The 18,719-nt window shown below is 41.2% G+C and overlaps 1 protein-coding gene across 5 annotated transcripts in view; it reads right to left on the bottom strand.

The window, feature by feature from the left end:
* LOC144600287 (serine/threonine-protein kinase 32B-like) overlaps positions 1-18,719 on the bottom strand; it is a 187,853-nt gene that overhangs the window by 25,059 nt on the left and 144,075 nt on the right. For all 5 annotated transcript variants that reach the window (XM_078411876.1, XM_078411862.1, XM_078411881.1 and 2 more), the window contains exon 6: positions 11,036-11,125. In XM_078411876.1, the coding sequence (XP_078268002.1) occupies positions 11,036-11,125 (90 nt within the window). The remainder of the gene's footprint in view (positions 1-11,035; positions 11,126-18,719) is intronic.

Genomic DNA, 18,719 nt, shown 5'->3' with positions numbered 1-18,719 from the left:
GGATTTGGGCAGTACAGTGGTGCAGCAGTAGGATTGCTGTCTTACAGCGCCAGAGACCAGAGACCAGAGTTTAATCCTGACTACGGGTGCTGTCTGTACAGAGTTTGTACATTCTCCCTGTGACTGCGTGGGTTTTCACCAGATGCTCCGGTTTCCTCCCACACTCCAAAGACATAATAGTTTGAAGATTAATTGGCTTCTGTAAATTATAAATTGTCCCCAGTATGTGTAGGATAGTATTAATGTACGCGGTTTTTTTACTGGTCAGTGCGGACTTGGTGGGTCAAAGGGCCTGTTTCCACGCTGTATCTCTAATGTCTAAAGTCTAAAGAATCATGTGTAAGAGATTGGTCTAACTTGGCATCATGTTCGGCACAGACATTGTGAGCTGAAGGGTCTGTTTGGGTGGCTTACACCAGGAAATAAGCATCGACATTGACCTATGTGTTTCCCAGGGGGCCTCAAATAATTGTGCAGTTCCCCATAATCTGATGGGCAGAAACCAGAGGCTGCCATTATAAATTATAGTATACTGTGTCTGCAATGGAGATGTCAAATGCTGAAGGGGAGAAGTTTTTTTTTAGTTTAGAAATGTGTTGATGAATCTTCCTAACGCAAATTTAAGGATGCACAAGGGTTACATCCTTCATGGTTGTTGCATCCTCCTTCCATCAACGTTTGCAGTTTAAAAAAAATCATGTACTTCAATGCTTAATGGTGTGATCTCAGCTTCAGTGATCATTTCACGCGTCTCAGTGGCCTGGGCGACTCACTCCAGAAGCTGCATCAGATTGCATGGCACACATTGTGCACCGTTCCCCACATCTTCCCTCACGTCCATGGCAGCCTTTCATGCTGCTCTGCGGCTGTTGTGGGAATGGGTCTTTTAAACTGCGATGACCTTCCAAGGCACAGCAATCACAATAACACACCATAGCTCCTGCTGGGGAGCATACAGGTCATTGTTTAGTGTATTATGGAGTTGAGGCCCATTTTTTCAGGGACTTTCAGGCTTTACTGCTGTTTCAAACAGAATTTTTATGATTTCTTGCAGTGGACTTGAGTAGACAATAACACGAAATATGGTAATGGTTTAGTGCATTAGAAATAACTAGTTTAGTTTAGTTTAGTTTAGTTTAGTTTATTATTGTCACATATATCGAGGTACAGTGAAAAGCTTTTTTGTTGCGTGCTATAAGACCATAAGACTATACATGATTAATCAAGCTGTCCACAGTGCAGATACAGGGTAAATGTTAGTTTAATGCAAGATAAAGTCCAGTAACTATCTTGATTAAAGGTAGTTTGAAGGTCTCCAATGAGAATACTTAGGGCATGAATTTTACATTCAGGAAGGGGAACATTTGCAAATCCTAAAATAAAAAAGATACAATCCACTATTTTTCTATCTTAAACTCAGTGAATTTCTCTTTCAGATTACTTATTCAGAATCTAGATATTCATTTTTGTGAAGCACGGAACTGGAAGATAAAGCGCAGAGGAAATACATTCAGAAAAGAAAACATTTAAATTTAAGCTAGGCACTTGAAATACCAATTACTAAAGTGATATATTCATAATCTGAAATTTCTGATGACTTTCGGTAGCAATCATAACAGCAGGCGTTGATCTTTGCCTGAATATGTTAGTTTTGACTTTCTAATGGAGGCATTTATGGAGGGTAACCTCAAGAGATGCTTTAGACTTCTTGTCTGAAAAAACAATTTATTCCTACATTTTCAAAGGTATTTTTACACAATTGATCTATCAAAGGCACTCTTCTGTGTGAATTTTATTTTTGAAAAGTTTTTCAAGATCTAAGCAACACTGTCTATATTTATTGGTGTCTGTAGTCATCTGATAAAGGTTGGCAAAGGGCCTCTTTCTTGAGCTGAAGTTTATTATGTGTTAGGTAGAGGATTATGGTACGGAGGGATAGTGCTATTTTTTAAAGTTAGGATATTGAGGCTTCAGCCCTGGAATCCAGTCTAACACTTTGCTGGAGGAGTGCTGGATTGCAGAAGTATTGGACCTGCAATTGTTTAGATGAAATACACTTGACAGCTTTCTCGGTTAGCTTTAAGAGACAAAATGGACAAATGATAAAATAAATAAAACTACATGACAAAGGGATGCAGCAGTGATAAAGATAAAGATGTATCTTAAAGAAGTGTAACATCAATCATCAGATGCAGACAAATGGGACTAGCTCAGATAGACGTCTCTGTTGACATGGAAAATTTGGGTCAAAGGGCCTGATTCCATGTTGTATAACTCAACAACTCGAATCATTGCCAGCACCTACAGTCTGGGAAAAGTGGGAGCAGTAGCTGTGATCTCAGTGACGAGCTTAATATCATACCTGGAAGTTTATTAATCTGAAGTTGAGATACTTTTCATTCAATTACTTTCATGCTTCATTAGAGTGTAAATAGGAGAGAGCTACCTCTATCTCGCTCTGATCTTAGTTTATTTTAGTTTAGTTTAGTTTAGATTAGTTTAGATTAGTTTAGTTTAGTTTAAAGATACGTTGTGGAAACAGGCCCTACTGAGTCTGTGCCAACCAAAGATAACCCAAACATTAGTTCTATCCTAAACTCTAGGGACATACCAACATTTAAGGTTCAGGCTATTATTTCTGAACTTTTCTTAGAAAGGGAAGACGTTTAGAAGTGACGCATAAATGCTATGGAGTTAGAATTGAAATTCGTGCTGCTGGTTCACCATTGGATGTTTAATTTATTCTAGCATCTTAAACATACAGCTTGAAGGCATATGTGTAGGAAAAAACTGCAGATGCTGGTTTAAATCGAAGGTAGACACAAAATGCTGGAGTACCTCAGCGGGACAGGCAGCATCTCTAGAGAGAAGAAATGGGTGACGTTTCGGGTCAAGACCCTTCTTCAGATTGATGTCAGGTGAGTGGGCGGGACAGAGATAGAATGTAGTCGGAGACAGTAAGACTGGTGGGAGAACTGGGAAGGGAGATGGGACGGAGAGCGAGGGAAAGCAAGGGCAATTTGAAGTTAGAGAAGTCAATGTTCTTACCGCCGGGTGTAAGCTACCCAAGCAAAATATGAGGTGCTGTTCCTCCAATTTGTGCTGGGCCTCACTCTGACAATGGAGGAGGCCCAGGACAGTAAGGTTAGATTGGGAATGGTAGGGGGAGTTAAAGTGCTGAGCAACTGGGAGATCAGGTAGGTGAAGGCGGACTGAGTGGAGGTGTTCAGCGAAATGATCGCTGAGCCTGTCCAGAGATGCTGCCTGTCCCTCTGATTTACTCCAGCATTTTGTGTCTACCTTAACTTGAAGGCCTATATCCAGATTACTGAAAGACAGTGAATATACATAAAGACAAGAATATACATAAGACTGATTTAGTCCGCAGAGTGAATTGATGAGTGACTACATCATGACAAGAACCAAAAGATGTCAGGGGCAGAATCTTTGACATTATCCAGTCTCCAGGTTCAAGTGATCAAGAGGAATGTGTATTTCATGTTGATAGCTTCAAAAATATCCCTGCAGCTGTTGCTGGACACTTGTTTCTCTACACTTGCCTCAGGGTTACCACCCAATGGTTCAAAATTAATTCTTCCCAATATTGCTTTCCATTGGCATTAACGTTAGCTATGCAAGGGAACGCTGGCTATGCAAGTGTTTGTTAAAATGTCAATGCACTGTGTAATATTCTGGTTTGAGCCTTAATTTCCCTAACTTGCAATTGTAGAGTTCATGCATTGTTTGTGCACAGAATTAATTAATATGGTCTTGCCCCCCAAGCCTCAGCATCTAAAAAACTGTTTGCCTAGATTGTACTGCATCACTTTTATTCCACATTACATACAAACAACTTACTTTGTTTTAGCTAATTGTCGCATGAAGAAATAAGAATCAGATGTAGTTACAATTTCAGTTATTATTCTAACAGTTCAAAAGGATTAGAATAAGTGTACTACCATCCAAAGATAAAGGGCTGTCTTACTTTAACCATTGCAAAATCCTACAAACTCTGCACTATGAAAAGAAAAAAAAAATACTCTTCAGCTAACCTGGATTTGTTTTCATTGATTGTTTTACTTGCAAAAAATCTACTACAAAAATTGGTCTCTACCAAAAAATGATAACTTAACTTAAATCCAACCTAACACTTGAATTCCTAAAGGTTACATTCAGCAGTCTCTCAAGCTTCACTATGCGATCACACATGACAGTTCCAAAACATTGGTTTTCTATTTCATGGTATCTAGGCATCCATGATTTTTTAAAGTAATTTTCCACTTTTCAGCTGAATCTGCTTAAATGAATCATTTCTACCTCACTGAAGCTTTTAAATATGATTGTGGCTTGTTACCTACTTTCCTCAGCCTCCACCATACTTACACTTTCACTTGTGTGTCTTGTACCAATTCAATGCATTGAGTCCAGCTCTAATCTGCAGTCTGGTGTGTTTATATAAATATGACTTTCACATCGTCAAGCCATTGTGATGTGACGATGTACAAAAAGCATGCAAAGACGCCATGCTCCAGCATCATCTTGTTGTTACCTGTTTATTGTTGCCTGTTGTATTTTGGTCATAGAGTCAGAGTCATACAGCGTGGAAACAGGCCCTTTGGCCCAACTTGCCCACACCGACCAACATGTCCCATCTACACTAGTCTCACCGGCCTGCATTTAGTCCATATCCCTCCAAACGTATCCTATCCAATGTACTGTTCAAATGATTTTTAAACATTGGAATGGTACCTGCCTCAACCACATCCTCCGATAACTCGTTCCATATACCTCATCTCCTCTGATTTTCAAAGATACTAATGTTTTGATTAAAAAACAGTGCTGGAGAAACTCAGTAGGCCAGGCAGCTTGACTTCTGTCCTTTCCCCTCCACAGATGCTGCCTGGCCTGCTGAGTTCCTCCAGCATCTTGTACTTTTGCTCACGATTTGATTATCTGTGGCATGGTGACATAATAGTAGAGTTGCTTCCTTTCAGCACCAGAGACCCAGGTTTAATCCTGACTAAGGGGGCTGTCTGTATGGAGTTTATACGTTCTCCCCATGAGCTGCATGAGTTTTTTCCGGGAGCTCCAGTTTCCTCCTACACTCCAAAGATGTACAGGTTTGTAGATTAATTGACTTTGATAAAGATTGTAAATTGTCCCTGGTGTACAGGATAGTGCCAGTGTATGGGGATTGCTGGTCGGTGTGGACTCTTCGGGTCGAAGGAGCTGTTTCCATGTTGGATCTCAAATCCAAATTAAACTGCTGTCTCTTGTGTCACCATCTTACTGCTAACAGTTTGAGATGCTTCTAAATCATTCCAAAGCATGTTTGTTAACTTGTTCACTATCCTTACCTAACACAAGGATTGAGTGGTACAGTGATACTGCAGAGAGTGCACCTGTCTCAGAACTTCAGCAACATGGGTTCAATCCTAATCTCTGGTGGAATTTGCATACTCTCCCCATGAATGCAGATGCTCCAGTTTCCTTCCATCTCCCAACAACATGCAGTCTTTCAGTTAATTTCCTGCTGTAAATCATGCCTGGCGAAGTTAACTGTTGGAAAATTTGCAAACATTTAATGGGCATGTAACAGAGAACAGGCTATGGCAAATAAGTGGAATACAGAGATTGATGGATTGTTCTGAGAATCAGCAGAAACTGGATGGGGTGAATGACCATCCACGTTGTAAAGAAATATATGAAATTATGTATCATATAGATTTGGCTTTTCAGAAACTTTGGTCAAAGCTAACACCATTTCACTCAGCGAACATTTGTCTAAATTATACTTTCTACTATCAGGTCTCATTCACTAAACCACTGGGTTCCCTTTCTCAATTGAATTTCATTGCACATTTCTTCTTTAATCTTTCCCTCCACATAAGAGAATCAAGAGTGTTTTATTGTCATATGTACCAAAATGGAACAATACAATACTTGCTTGCAGCAGCAGCAAAACAGGTTTGTAAACACGGTAGTCAATGGACAATATAGTAAACAAATAAAAAGAAATTCAATGGATAAAAAACCCCAATATAGTTCAAAAGCAAAATAAACCCCAACATCCCTAGCGCAACCCATGGAGTTCATAGTTCGGAGGTTAGTTGGAGCCTTCCTTTCCAAGGAATATTGGGAGCAATTTTCTGCATAATCCTGAGTTTCACTATATTAGATAGAGGATATGATGTTAACCTAAAATAGCTACGACAAGGAGTATAGGGATCACATGAATAGTTCCACTGTGAGATTAAAAATATTGTCAAAAATCTGAACTGATCATACATGCAAAATGGGCATTAAAATAACTGTTCCCATTTTAACATGGTTGTACCCATTACAATCAAGAACTTGAATTCAGCTTTTTCAAATGTGATTTACCTCAATAAGTTGACATTACTTGGTGTCTGCTGTACACAAGAAGATATCATCCCACGGATGAGACTCATTTATTCACTCATGACTGAAATTGGTGCAAAGCAATACAAAGAAAAAACACGAATTAAAATGTTTTTGCTCGGACTTGAATGTTTTTCCCTCTCGTTGTGCCAGCCTGCTAATGTGGCTGATCAGTTCTCTGTGCATGCATGCCTGCAGCACCCTTTAACTTCATTACTGTGATCTCTGCCTGCATTATGATTCAGTCTCTCGGTGGCTTGGCCAACATAATGCTGAGGAGTGTATGGGAGGGCAAGATCACAATGGAAACATGGAAGGAGTATTCAGACACAGTGGCAATCTTATCCCACCTCCATTGCATTTACCGTTCTCTCTACGACAGCCCTTATTTCAATTGTTGAGCCTGTTGTGGAGAGCATACTTTCAAACCCTGACACACTGTCCATAATCCCGCATGTCAATGACGTGGCCTCTGCAACCTTTGTAGGTAGATGCTTTGGGAATTGTACGGGACATCTCTGAACACAATTCTTTTTGGTGTTGGGGTGAATTATATATTAATGATTTCTTAGAGGCAAAATTAGAAGGGATGATTGCTATTTGGAAATTCATCAGGCATTTCTTACAGAAATTTAAACATGTTGTTGAAATAATTTAGACATTAGGCTTTAGAGATACAGTGTGGAAACAGGCCTTTGCCTCACTGATCCGCACCGACTAGTGATCACCCCGTACACTAGCACTATCCTAAACACTAGGGACAATTTAAAGAAGCCAATCAAGCTGCACATCTTTGGAGTGGGAGGAGAAAACCGGAGCACCAGGAGAAAACGCAGGCGATCACAGGGAGAACGTACGAATTCCATGCAGACAGCAATCATAGTCAGGATCGAACCCGGGTGTCTGGCGCCGTAAGGCAGCAACTCTACTGCTGCGCCACTGTGCTGCTCTCTGCGCCATTGAACAACCCTACTGTGTGTCTGCTACCTCACCACTGATACAATAATTATTACAACCAAGCCAGGGAGGGCTGATAACATTTGCAGCTGGTTTTCAATTTCAAACCCCCCCCCCCCCCCCCCACGTCATTAATATGTGCCATATCTGCTAAATTATCACGTTACTTCAGTTCTGTCTCGGAGGAAATTTTGAAAGCCTGAAGAAAAATCATGAGTATGTTTTATATAATAATGATAAAATCAAGACATGTTCATCCATGCTTAGCTTATGATTCAATTTCAGTAAACTAAATCCCTTTCTGATTTTAGATTGCAATATTTCAATGCACGATGATTTCATTTTAATGGTGAACTAATATTTGAATGACTCCCTCAGAAGATCAAACAAGTCTCCCAAAATTCAGACACCTGCATTTCTATGTAGTGCTGCGTAACATTGACATTTTAGATGTCTAAGATTCCAAAGGGTGAATCCAGTTTAGTATCATTTACATTGTCTTATTGACTTACAGTTCGGGTAAGTATAAATAGACCAGCTGGGACTAAAGCCAACATACTTTGTTTCTCTTTCCACATTTTCTACCTGACCTCCTAGAATTTCCAGCATTTTGTGCTTTTATTGAAGACAACATTGCCTGTAATTCCAACATATTAATAACCGCCATGAATTCAAAAGCTGTGGAGATCCTTTAGAATTATGGGATATATTTATCTTTCCTCTGAACTATTCTGTTGTTTTACATTTGTTGCAGAACTAAACATGCAGCACAGTGACACCACTGGTAGAGCTGCTGCCTCACAGCTCTAGAGATCTGGGTTTAAACCTTAACCTTGGGTGCTGTCTGTGTGCTGTCTGTGTGGTGTTTGCATGTTCTCCCTGTGACTACGTGGGTTTCCACCAAGTGCCCCGATTTCCACCCACATCCCGAAGACATGCGGGTTTGTAGGAATTGGCTTCTGTAACCTATCCCCTAATGTGTAGGGAGTCGATGAGAAAGTGGGATAGCATAGAACTAGTGTGAATGGGTCATCGATGGACAGCATGCACTCACTGGGCCTAAGGGCCTGTTTCCATGTTGTATTTCTAAGCTAAACGAAACTAAACTAAACTAAATATTCCTTGATGTGGAGATAAGGCATATATGTCCTGTATTATGTTCTTCTCACAAAGCGATTTGAGCTGAATCTGGGGATCTTGTAGAAACATGTAAAATTATTAAGGGATTGGACACGCTGGAAGCACGAAACATGTTCCTGATGTTGGGGGAGTCCTGAACCAGGGGCCATAGTTTAAGAATAAGGGGTAGGCCATTTAGAACTGAGTTGAGGAAAAACTTTTTCACACAGAGAGTTGTGAATTTGTGGAATTCTCTGCCTCAGAAAGCAGTGGAGGCCGATTCACTGGATGCATTCAAAAGAGAGTTAAATAGAGCTCTTAGGTGGGGAGAAAGCAGGAACGGGGTACTGATTGTGGATGATCAGCCATGATCACATTGAATGGCGGTGCTGGCTTGAAGGGCCAAATGGCCTACTCCTGCGTATGTATCTATGTATCTATGTATTGATTTTACTTATTTTGTTAACTTAATGTTCATATTAAACAACCAGTTAAAAATCTCCACTGTGATCAAAGTTATCCACAATTCGAAGTTCAAAATCAAAGTTTCGGGAGTGTATACAGTTCATTACAAGACCCTTGACAGCATTGATGTGCAGAGGGATCTTGGGGTCCAAGTTCATTGTTCACAGAAGGCGGCAGCACAAGTAGATAGGGATGTCAAGGAGGTATATGGTCTGTTTGCCTTCTTTGGTGAGGGCATTGAGTAGAAGAGTCGGGAAGTATATGCCACTGGAGTTAAATGGGATTACTGTGGATAGGGTGAGCAGCTTTAAATACCTGGGAGTCCACATCACAGAGGATCTGACATGGACAACTGGTGAGTAAGGCAAGGCAGCGCCTTTACCAGCTCAGACAGTTGAGGAAATTTAGAGTCTCTCTGAGGATCCTTCAGTGCTTCAACTATGGGGCTGTAGAAAGCATCTTGTCCGGAAACATCACAATCTGGTTTGGGAATAGCTCTGCCCAAGACAGGAAGGCTCTGCGGAGAGTAGTGCGTTCAGCTGAACACACTATGGGAACTACACTCGCCCCCCTGCAGGACCTATACATCAGGAGTGCAGATCCAGAGCCAGCAACATTATGGGGCACAATCCGCAGGCGTTGCCACTTTCATTTCACTACACATCTTGTATATGTATGTGACAAATAAACTTGACTTGACTTGATGATGCAGTGCTATAAGACTTTGGTTAGGCCGCTTTGGAATATTGCATGCAGTTCTGGTCATCCCATTACGGGAAGATGTGGAAGCTTTGGAGAGAATATTTCCAGAATATTGCCTGGATTCGAGAGTTTAATAATAATAATAATAATAATATATTCCTTTATTCGTCCCACACCGGCGAAATTTACAGCTACAAAGAAAGGTTGGATAAACTTGGATTGCTTTATCTGGAATGTCAGAAGTTGAGGGGAGACTTAATAGCCTTGAAATAAAATGATGAGAGGCACAGATGGTGTAGACAGTCAGAATCTTTTTCCCAGGGTGCCAATGTCGAACACTAGAGGGCATAGCTATAAGATGACAGGGGGAAAGTTTAACATAGAAACATAGAAAATAGGTGCAGGAGGAGGCCATTCGGCCCTTCGAGCCTGCACCGCCATTCAATATGATCATGGCTGATCATCCAACTCAGTATCCCGTACCTGCCTTCTCTCCATACCCCCTGATCCCTTTAGCCACAAGGGCCACATCTAACTCCCTCTTAAATATAGCCAATGAACTGGCCTCAACTACCTTCTGTGGCAGAGAATTCGACAGATTCACCACTCTCTGTGTGAAAAAAAACGTTCTCATCTCGGTCCTAAAAGACTTCCCCCTTATCCTTAAACTGTGACCCCTTGTTCTGGACTTCCCCATCATCGGGAACAATCTTCCTGCATCTAGCCTCTCCAACCCCTTAAGAATTTTGTGAGTTTCTATAAGATCCCCCCTCAATCTTCTAAATTCCAGCGCGTACAAGCCGAGTCTATCCAGTCTTTCTTCATATGAAAGTCCTGAGATGGAGATGGAGATGTGAGCACCAGGTTGTTTTACACAGAGAGTGGTGGGGGCCTGGAACATACTGCCAGGGGTAGTGGTGGAGGCAGATACGATAGTAGCATTTAAGAGGCTTTTGGCTGGGCACATGAAAGTGCAAGGAATAGAAGGATACGGATCATGTACATGCAGTTGAGATCAATTTAACAGCATCATGTCCAGCACTAACATTTTTTGCCGAACAGTCTGTTCCTGTGCTGTATTGTTCTATGCTCTACGTTCTATAGTTTTATGAAAATTACTTTATCATTTCCATCTGAAGAATATGACAATAATAATAATTTTAAAATTGATGATATCTGATTTTGATTGCATTCACTACCCCTACAAATTAAAAGTATTATATAATGATATTAGTATCTCTCTATTATCATAGGTATTCATTCCTTACTCCTGGGAAAGACACAAAATGCTGGAGTAACTCAGTGGGTCAGGCAGCATCCCTGGAGAACATGATAGGTGACATTTTGGGTTGGGACCTTTCTTAAGACCCTAATCCTTATTGTTACTTACCCATGTAGGGTTTTGTCCCAGCCATAGATGTAGCCTTTTCAGAATCCTTCACCAGTGTTGCTATGTTGAAATCAGTGATGTGAACATGCCCTTTAAAAACATAATTTTAAAGGAAATTCTCCATAAAAATACAAATGATGCATAGAAGAAAATTTCATTTCATTTAACAATATTGAAAGGAACCATATTGCAGAAAAGTGGTTGGTAGTCAAGTTTGCAAAGAATTGCATAAATACATATTGGATGAAGAAGTGCAAAAGATTTTTGTTTTGGCGGATTTCGAAATTTGTTCAGAACGTTGAGTTTTCCATCCAATTTACTGGCTGGGATTTGTGCGAACACGAACGCTGGGAGTTTTATAGCATATGAATAGGCCATATGCTTGTTCATAAAGCTATAAATCTCTCAGAGTAATGCCTTAAGCGTGATCTTAATTTGCTTGTTTCATGGAAGTACCACATTTTGTTTTTATAACAGACAGATTTTTTAATATTGGTATAAAATATGTGAATCTCTATTTGAAAATTATGGCCAGAAATCGCATGCCGATAAATCATATAATAGGAAGCATTTGCTTTGGTGAGTTGGCTTTTTGCATTAAGACCTTGGTGGGAAAAGATTGTTTGGAAAATATACTTATAATGATATAAAACTAATAGCTTGAAACGTTATATAAAATTAGCTTTTCCAATATTACAACTTCTTACGCAATTCAATCATCTAAACTCATTTTCTTGTATGTATGATGCATCATTTTAATTGACAATTTCCTTCCAAGTTTTTGTAACATGGCAACTAGAACTGTGACAATAAACTGACCTCGAAACCTTGACCCTGAAACCTTGAAACCTTGAACCTCTTTATTTACTAATTTTATTTTTTAATATGCAACATTATAAAAGAAATTCATGAATGCAACTGGAATGTAATAACAAACTATTTACCGACATCTTTAGCATTGTTTTGATCATTGCTCTTCCCTCAAAAATTAATTGAAAATTTGTAAGAAAATTATTTTCTCAATTGAGGAAAATTGAGTTCATTAACAAGACAACAATAGCTTGATTTTCCTTCAGTCTCAATGCAGCATTTTCTGCAGCAAATGTGAAAAGATAGAATTTTTACTAATGTAATCAAAGAAAGAAAGTTGAGTTGACTTGTTTTGTCAGGAAGCATATGACCACACCTTATACATTTTCATCCAAATTGTCAATATAGATAGTAAACAATTATAGGACTTCTTTGTTTAAGATCTGAATTGTGTTATTTTTTGCTTTTGCAATCAGTGTTGATAGATTTATTGACTGGGTATACTTCCATTTGTTCTCCTTTTGGAACAAGTTTTGCAGAAATTACATTTGATCTGCATAAATGTAAATAACCAACACAATTTTTGTTCAGTGATCATTTCCCCACTGCAAAATACAGCTATTTAAATAGATATGATAATAATAATAATAATAATAATGTATTTAGAAAGGAGATGAGGCAAATCTTTTTCAGTCAGAGAGTTGTGAATCTGTGGAATTCTCTGCCTCAGAAGGCAGTGGAGGCCAAGTCTCTGAATGCATTCAAGAGAGAGCTAGATAGAGCACATAAGGATAGTGGAGTCAGGGGTTATGGGGAGAAGGCAGGAACGGGGTACTGATTGAGAATGATCAGCCATGATCACATTAAATGGCGGTGCTGGCTTGAAGGGCCGAATGGCCTACTCCTGCACCTATTGTCTATTGCCTATTGACGCAAGCAATCACAATAATGGAGACCTCCACGGTGTTTGAATTAGTTAGTCGTCTTTATTTGAGTCGCAATCTAACATATATCTCTTGTCATCGACTGGTCCTCCAGGGCTGGTAGCTGTGTCCCAATGATCCTCTACGCTCTGCAGACGACCCGCTGAAGAGCTATCCTATCCACTGCCGTGCAGCTGAGATACCACACATAGATGCCGTATGTCAGTATGCTCTCTGTGGTGCAGCGGCAGAAGGTCATCAGTAACTGTTGGGGCAGACCGGCCTTTTTCAGCGTTCTCAGGAAAAACAGCCGTTGCTGTGCTTTCTTGACTAGCACAGCAGTGTTAGTGGACCATGTGAGGTCCTCTGAAATATGTGTGCCCAGAAACCTGAAGCTGGACACTCTCACCACTCTGTCACAGTTGATGAAGACTGGAGCGTATTCCGCATTCTGTGACCTTCTAATGTTGATAATTAGCTCCTTGGTCTTAGTTGTGTTTAGGGACAGGTTGTTCTCTGAGCACCAGCTTGCCAGGTTCTGCACCTCCACTCTGTAGGCTGATTCATCGCCGTTGGAGATCAGTCCGATCACCATTGTGTCATCCGCAAATTTGACGATGGTGTTGGTGGCGAATACAGGGACACAGTCATGTGTGAAGAGGGAGTAGAGGATGAGGCTAAATATACAACCCTGTGGTGTGCTAGTACTCAGAGTGGTAATGGAGGACAGGTGGAGGCCCATTTTCACTGCCTGAAGGTGCTCCGTCAGGAAATTCAGGATCCAATTGCATATTGATGAGCTGAGGCCAAGCTGGTGGAGTTTGGAGGTGAGCTTAGTGGGGATGACAGTATTGAAGGCAGAGCTATAGTCTCTAAATAGTATCCTCACGGATGTGCCCTGTCTCTCCAGGTGAGTCAGGACAGCACGAAGAGGCAGAGAGATGGCATCCTCTGTGGATCTATTTGCTCTGTAAGCGAACTGATGTGGGTCCAGTGAGGCTGGGATGATGGCTTTGATGTGGGAGAGGACCAACCTTTCAAAGCACTTCATAATTATCGGCGTGAGGGCAACCGGACGGTAGTCGTTCAGATTGCTGATGCTTGTTTTTTTCGGCACCGGCACTATGGTAGCCGACTTCAGGCACTTCGGGACCATTGCCAGAGATAACGACAGGTTAAAGATATTGGTGAATACCCCAGCAAGGGTCAGCACAGTCCTTAAGTACCCGTCCTGGGACTCCGTCCGGGCCTGCAGCCTTGCATCGATTGATCCTCTGCAGCGCGCGCTGTATATCATGTATGCTCAGCTTGAGGTCGAAATTTTTCCACTCATGGTGTTGTTGCCGGTTTCAAAGCGAGCAAAGAAGGTGTTGAGCTCGCTGGCCAGTGTGACATCACTGTGGGGGCAGGCAGGGTTGCTCTTGTAATCAGTGATAGCCCTGATGCCTTGCCACTTGCTTTTGGTGTCAGTGCTGTTGAAGAGGCCTTCCACACGATGCCTGTGGAGGTCTTTGGCCCTTTTTATACCTTTTTTCAGGTTTGACCTGGCAACACTGTATGCTGAAGTGTCACCGGATTTCAAGGCATTATTGAGTGCTCTTAAAAGATTTTGTACCTCTTTGTTCATCCACGGTTTCCGGTTAGGAAATATCTTTATTTTCTTGTCCTCTGTGACATTCTCCACACAGCTGTTGATGTAGGAGAGCACAGTGGATGTGTACTCCTCCAAGTCTACCTCTGTGCCATCGGTCACGTGTTGTGCAAACAGGTCCCAGTGGGTGCGCTCAAAGCAGTCCTGGAGTTGTAAGGTGGCTTCCTCAGGCCATATTTGGACTGTCTTTATTACAGGTTTGGTCTTGTGGATGAGAGGTGTGTATGCTGGCATAAAGAACATGAAAGGTGGTCATATTGTCCCAGGGATGGGCACGGGAGAGCTCTGTATGAGTCCTTGACGTTTGTGTACACTTTATCCAGCATGTTTGAGCCTCTGGTAGGGCACTGCACATGCTGGTGGAATTTGTGGAGCACAGCATGTAGGTCGACCTGGTTAAAGTCCCCTGCAACAATGAAGGCGCCATTGGAGTGAGCATCCTGCTGTTTACTGATGGCCGAATGCAGCTGTGCTAGGGCTAGATTAGCATTAGCTTGTGGCGGAATGTATACAGCCATTATGATAACGACGGAGAATTCTCAAGGCAGGTAAAACGGCCTACATTTAAGCAGTAGGTATTCCAGATCTGGAGAACAGTACCTCTCTATTGCAGTGTGGTTGGTGCACCAGTCGTTATTGATGAAGATACAGAGCCCCCCGCCCTTTGCTCTTACCGGAGTCCTTTGTTCTGTCTGCACAATGTAGTAACCGGTTCGTTAGCTCCACAGCCCTGTTGGGAACCAGCGCGTTGAGCCACGTCTCCGTGAAGATCAGCGCACAGCAGTCTTTCAGGGATCTCTGCGTGTTGAGTCACAGCCTTACCTCATCCAACTTGTTGGTGAGTGACCGGACATATGCGAGGAAAACGCTCGGTAAGGATGGTCTTTGTGGAGCCCTTTGTAGCCTTGCCTGAACCCCCACGTGCCATCCACGTTTTTGTTTTCTCTCCCGGCGCTGCCTCCGTCTCCTTCTTGCCGGTGTGGCGATCCTAGGAGTTGCTGGTGCTCTGACCAGCTCTGTCGGGATGTTGTTGAAGCCGCCGAGGTTTTTAAAAACCCGTTGTTCGCAGCCGCGACCGATGTTGAGTAGTTCCGTGCGGCTCCATGAGCGATCCGGCCCGCATGAATTGTATCGATATGGAGAGCGCAAAGCTGCTGCATCTGGACGCGCCGCCATTTTACGCATACTTTAGTGTCCAAACTACAGCAGGATACAAGGTAATACTAACAATATGCAAAAATAACTAATAAACACAAAATGGCTCCAAAATGTCTGCTGGTTCTCGATTCCCCTACTCTGGACAAAAGACTCTGTGTCTTTACCCGATCTATTCCTCTCATGATTACACATTACATTGTCCATAAAGTGGTCACTAAAGTAAATGGAAAGAATTTCAGAGGCAAACATCAAAACAGCTGCCTGCATTTGGGCTTATCCCCCTAAACCTATAAAATCTATATATTAGGCAAAGGTTCACTTGCACCTCCTCCAACCTCGTGTACTGTATCTGTTATTCAAGAACCCACCTGAACCTACCTGATCTCCCAGTGCTGGACACTTTAATTCTCCTTCCCATTCCTACACAGACCTTTCTGTCCTAGGTCTTCTCCATTGTCAGAGTGAGGCTCAATGCAAATTGTAGGAACAGCATCTCATATTTCGCTTGGGCAGCTTGCAGCCCAGTGGTATGAATATTGATTTCTCTCACTTTAGGTAACCCCAGCATTCCCTCTCTCTCTATCCCTCCCCCACCCAAGTCGCACTAGCTTCTCGTTTACACCCGAAAAACTGCTAACAATGGGTATTCCTTTATCATCGTCACTTTATTGCATATCTTTTATCCATTGCTCTTTATCTCTCCACATCATCGTCTATATCTCTCGTTTCCCTTATCCCTAACCAGTCTGAAGACGGGTCTCGACCCGCAATGTCACTTATTCCTTCTCTCCAGAGATGCTGCCTGTACCCGCTGAATTACTCCAGCTTTTTGTGTCTTATTTCTATTTAATTTGTTAAATGGGTTCAAATGTTCTTATGTTCTTTAAACACATTTATTTTTAAATTTTAATTAATTAAAATAAATTATTTTATTTATGATTAGTTAAATTTTAGCTTTAAATTTTACTTAATTAAAATAAATAATAGCATAAGTTTTTGATGTTAGCCACATTTGACCGATGACATTTCTTGCACTGATCTCCTGGGTTTTGACCTTAGCTCACAGTAAATCGTCCTTTCCTGCAACAAAACAAATTGCTTTTTGCGGCAAATATGCTCAGATCCTCGAGACATGGCTGCAAAAAGAATCTGGTTCTGCCCTGCACTAATTTGGCTATTGGTCAGGGAGTGTATTGAAAATATAATCACATTACTCTGCAACTACATCAAAAGACATCTTGCAATGCACTTCGTGAGACATGTGGCTCGAATCTTTTTAATGATTTCTTGGTGAACATTCAGCTAATTAAATCTAGAAGCCTTTAAAATCTAGCTGACTCTCTGTCATTATTCTATCTTTTTTTTAATCCACTGATACTATCAAACAGAGGGTTCTATGTATACGTGATTAGATTATCTTCTTCTAACAGATATATTTAGCTAAGGCATATCCAACCAAAGTAATCCAGTTTTTTAATGTTTCGAATGCTGCCAATGGAGGATTTGAACCAAAATGAAGACCATTGTATTTCATTTAGAGGTCAATTGTTGCAAATCAAATTGGTTCATTTTTGGAACTCAACAATTAAGACCTAATTTAATTTTTGCATTTTTCATTTTTTTACTGCTTATTAGTATCAGATTTAATTATTCCACCAGTGACTAGCATGACATATAAAGTAAAGTAAAAGGCTCACATTTACGAGATTCATTTGGATTGGAATTTTACTATGTGATATTAATAAAGTGCACGAGTGTACTTGGATGTAATTCCTTTTACCTGTTGCTTTAATAAGATCGTTGACTAACTTGAATTAAATTTAGTTAAAAAATTACCCCTAATATGTCGGGAATTGATGAGAAAGTGGGATAACATGGAACAGATGTGAACGGGTGATTAATGGTTGGCAAAGACTTGGCGGGCCGATGGGCCTGTTTCCATGCTGTATCTCTAGACTAAACAAAATCAAAGTGTTAAAGTATAAAATATTGTATCATTTAAATATAATTGTCTGAACATTCTTATTGATCTGTTAATTATAATTGATAATTAATATAAGGAAAAGTGAGACCTTTGATCTCCCAAAGGTCTCCCTAGCGAGACCTTTGATAAGGACCCACATAGGAGATTAGTGGGCAAGATTAGAGCACATGGTATTGGGGATAGAGTGCTGACATGGATAGAAAATTGGTTGGCAGCCAGGAAACAAAGAGTAGGGATTAACAGGTCCCTTTCAGAATAGCAGGCAGTGACTAGTGGGGTACCGCAAGGCTCGGTGCTGGGACCATAGCTATTTACAATATACATTAATGACTTAGATGAAAGGATTAAAAGTAACATTAGCAAATTTGCACAAAGCTGAGTGGTAGTGTGAACTGTGAGGAGGATTCTATGAGGATGCAGGGTGACTTGGACAAGTTGGGTGAGTGGGCAGATGCATGGCAGATGCAGTTTAATGTGGATAAATATGAGGTTATCCACTTTGGTGGTAAGAACAGGAAGGCAGATTATTATCTAAATGGTGTCAAGTTAGGAAATGGGGAAGTACAAAGAGATCTGGGTGTCCTTGTTCATTAGTCATTTAAAGTTAGCATGCAGGTACAGCAGGCAGTGAAGAAAGCGAATGGCATGTTGGCCTTTATGACTAGAGGAGTTGAGTATAGGAGCAAAGAGGCCCTTCTGCAGTTGTACAGGGCCCTAGTGAGACCACACCTGGAGTACTGTGTGCAGTTTTGGTCTCCAAATTTGAGGAAGGATATTCTTGCAATTGAGGGCGTGCAGTGTAGGTTTACTAGGTTAATTCCCGGAATGGCGGGACTGTCGTATGTTACACATAATATACTTGATTCCGTTCTTAACTTTTTATATTAAATTACTATACACTGATGAATAATTAATGTTACCAGCAATGCTATTCATTGACTATAGCTCTGCCTTCAACACGGTTATCCCCACCAAGCTCATCACCAAACTCCACCAGTTAGGCCTCAGGTCGTCGTTATGCGACTGGATCCTGGACTTCTTGATGGAATGACCGCAGGCAGTGAGCATGGGCCCACACCTGTCCTCCACTATCACCCTGAGTACCGGCACACCACAGGGCTGTGTTCTGAGCCCCATGCTCTACTCCCTATTCACACA

The sequence above is a fragment of the Rhinoraja longicauda genome, chromosome 1 (assembly GCF_053455715.1).
Source record: "Rhinoraja longicauda isolate Sanriku21f chromosome 1, sRhiLon1.1, whole genome shotgun sequence".
Lineage (NCBI taxonomy): Eukaryota > Metazoa > Chordata > Chondrichthyes > Rajiformes > Arhynchobatidae > Rhinoraja > Rhinoraja longicauda.
Note: the sequence above shows the minus strand (reverse complement) of the source record. Positions and strands in the feature narration are given on the sequence as shown.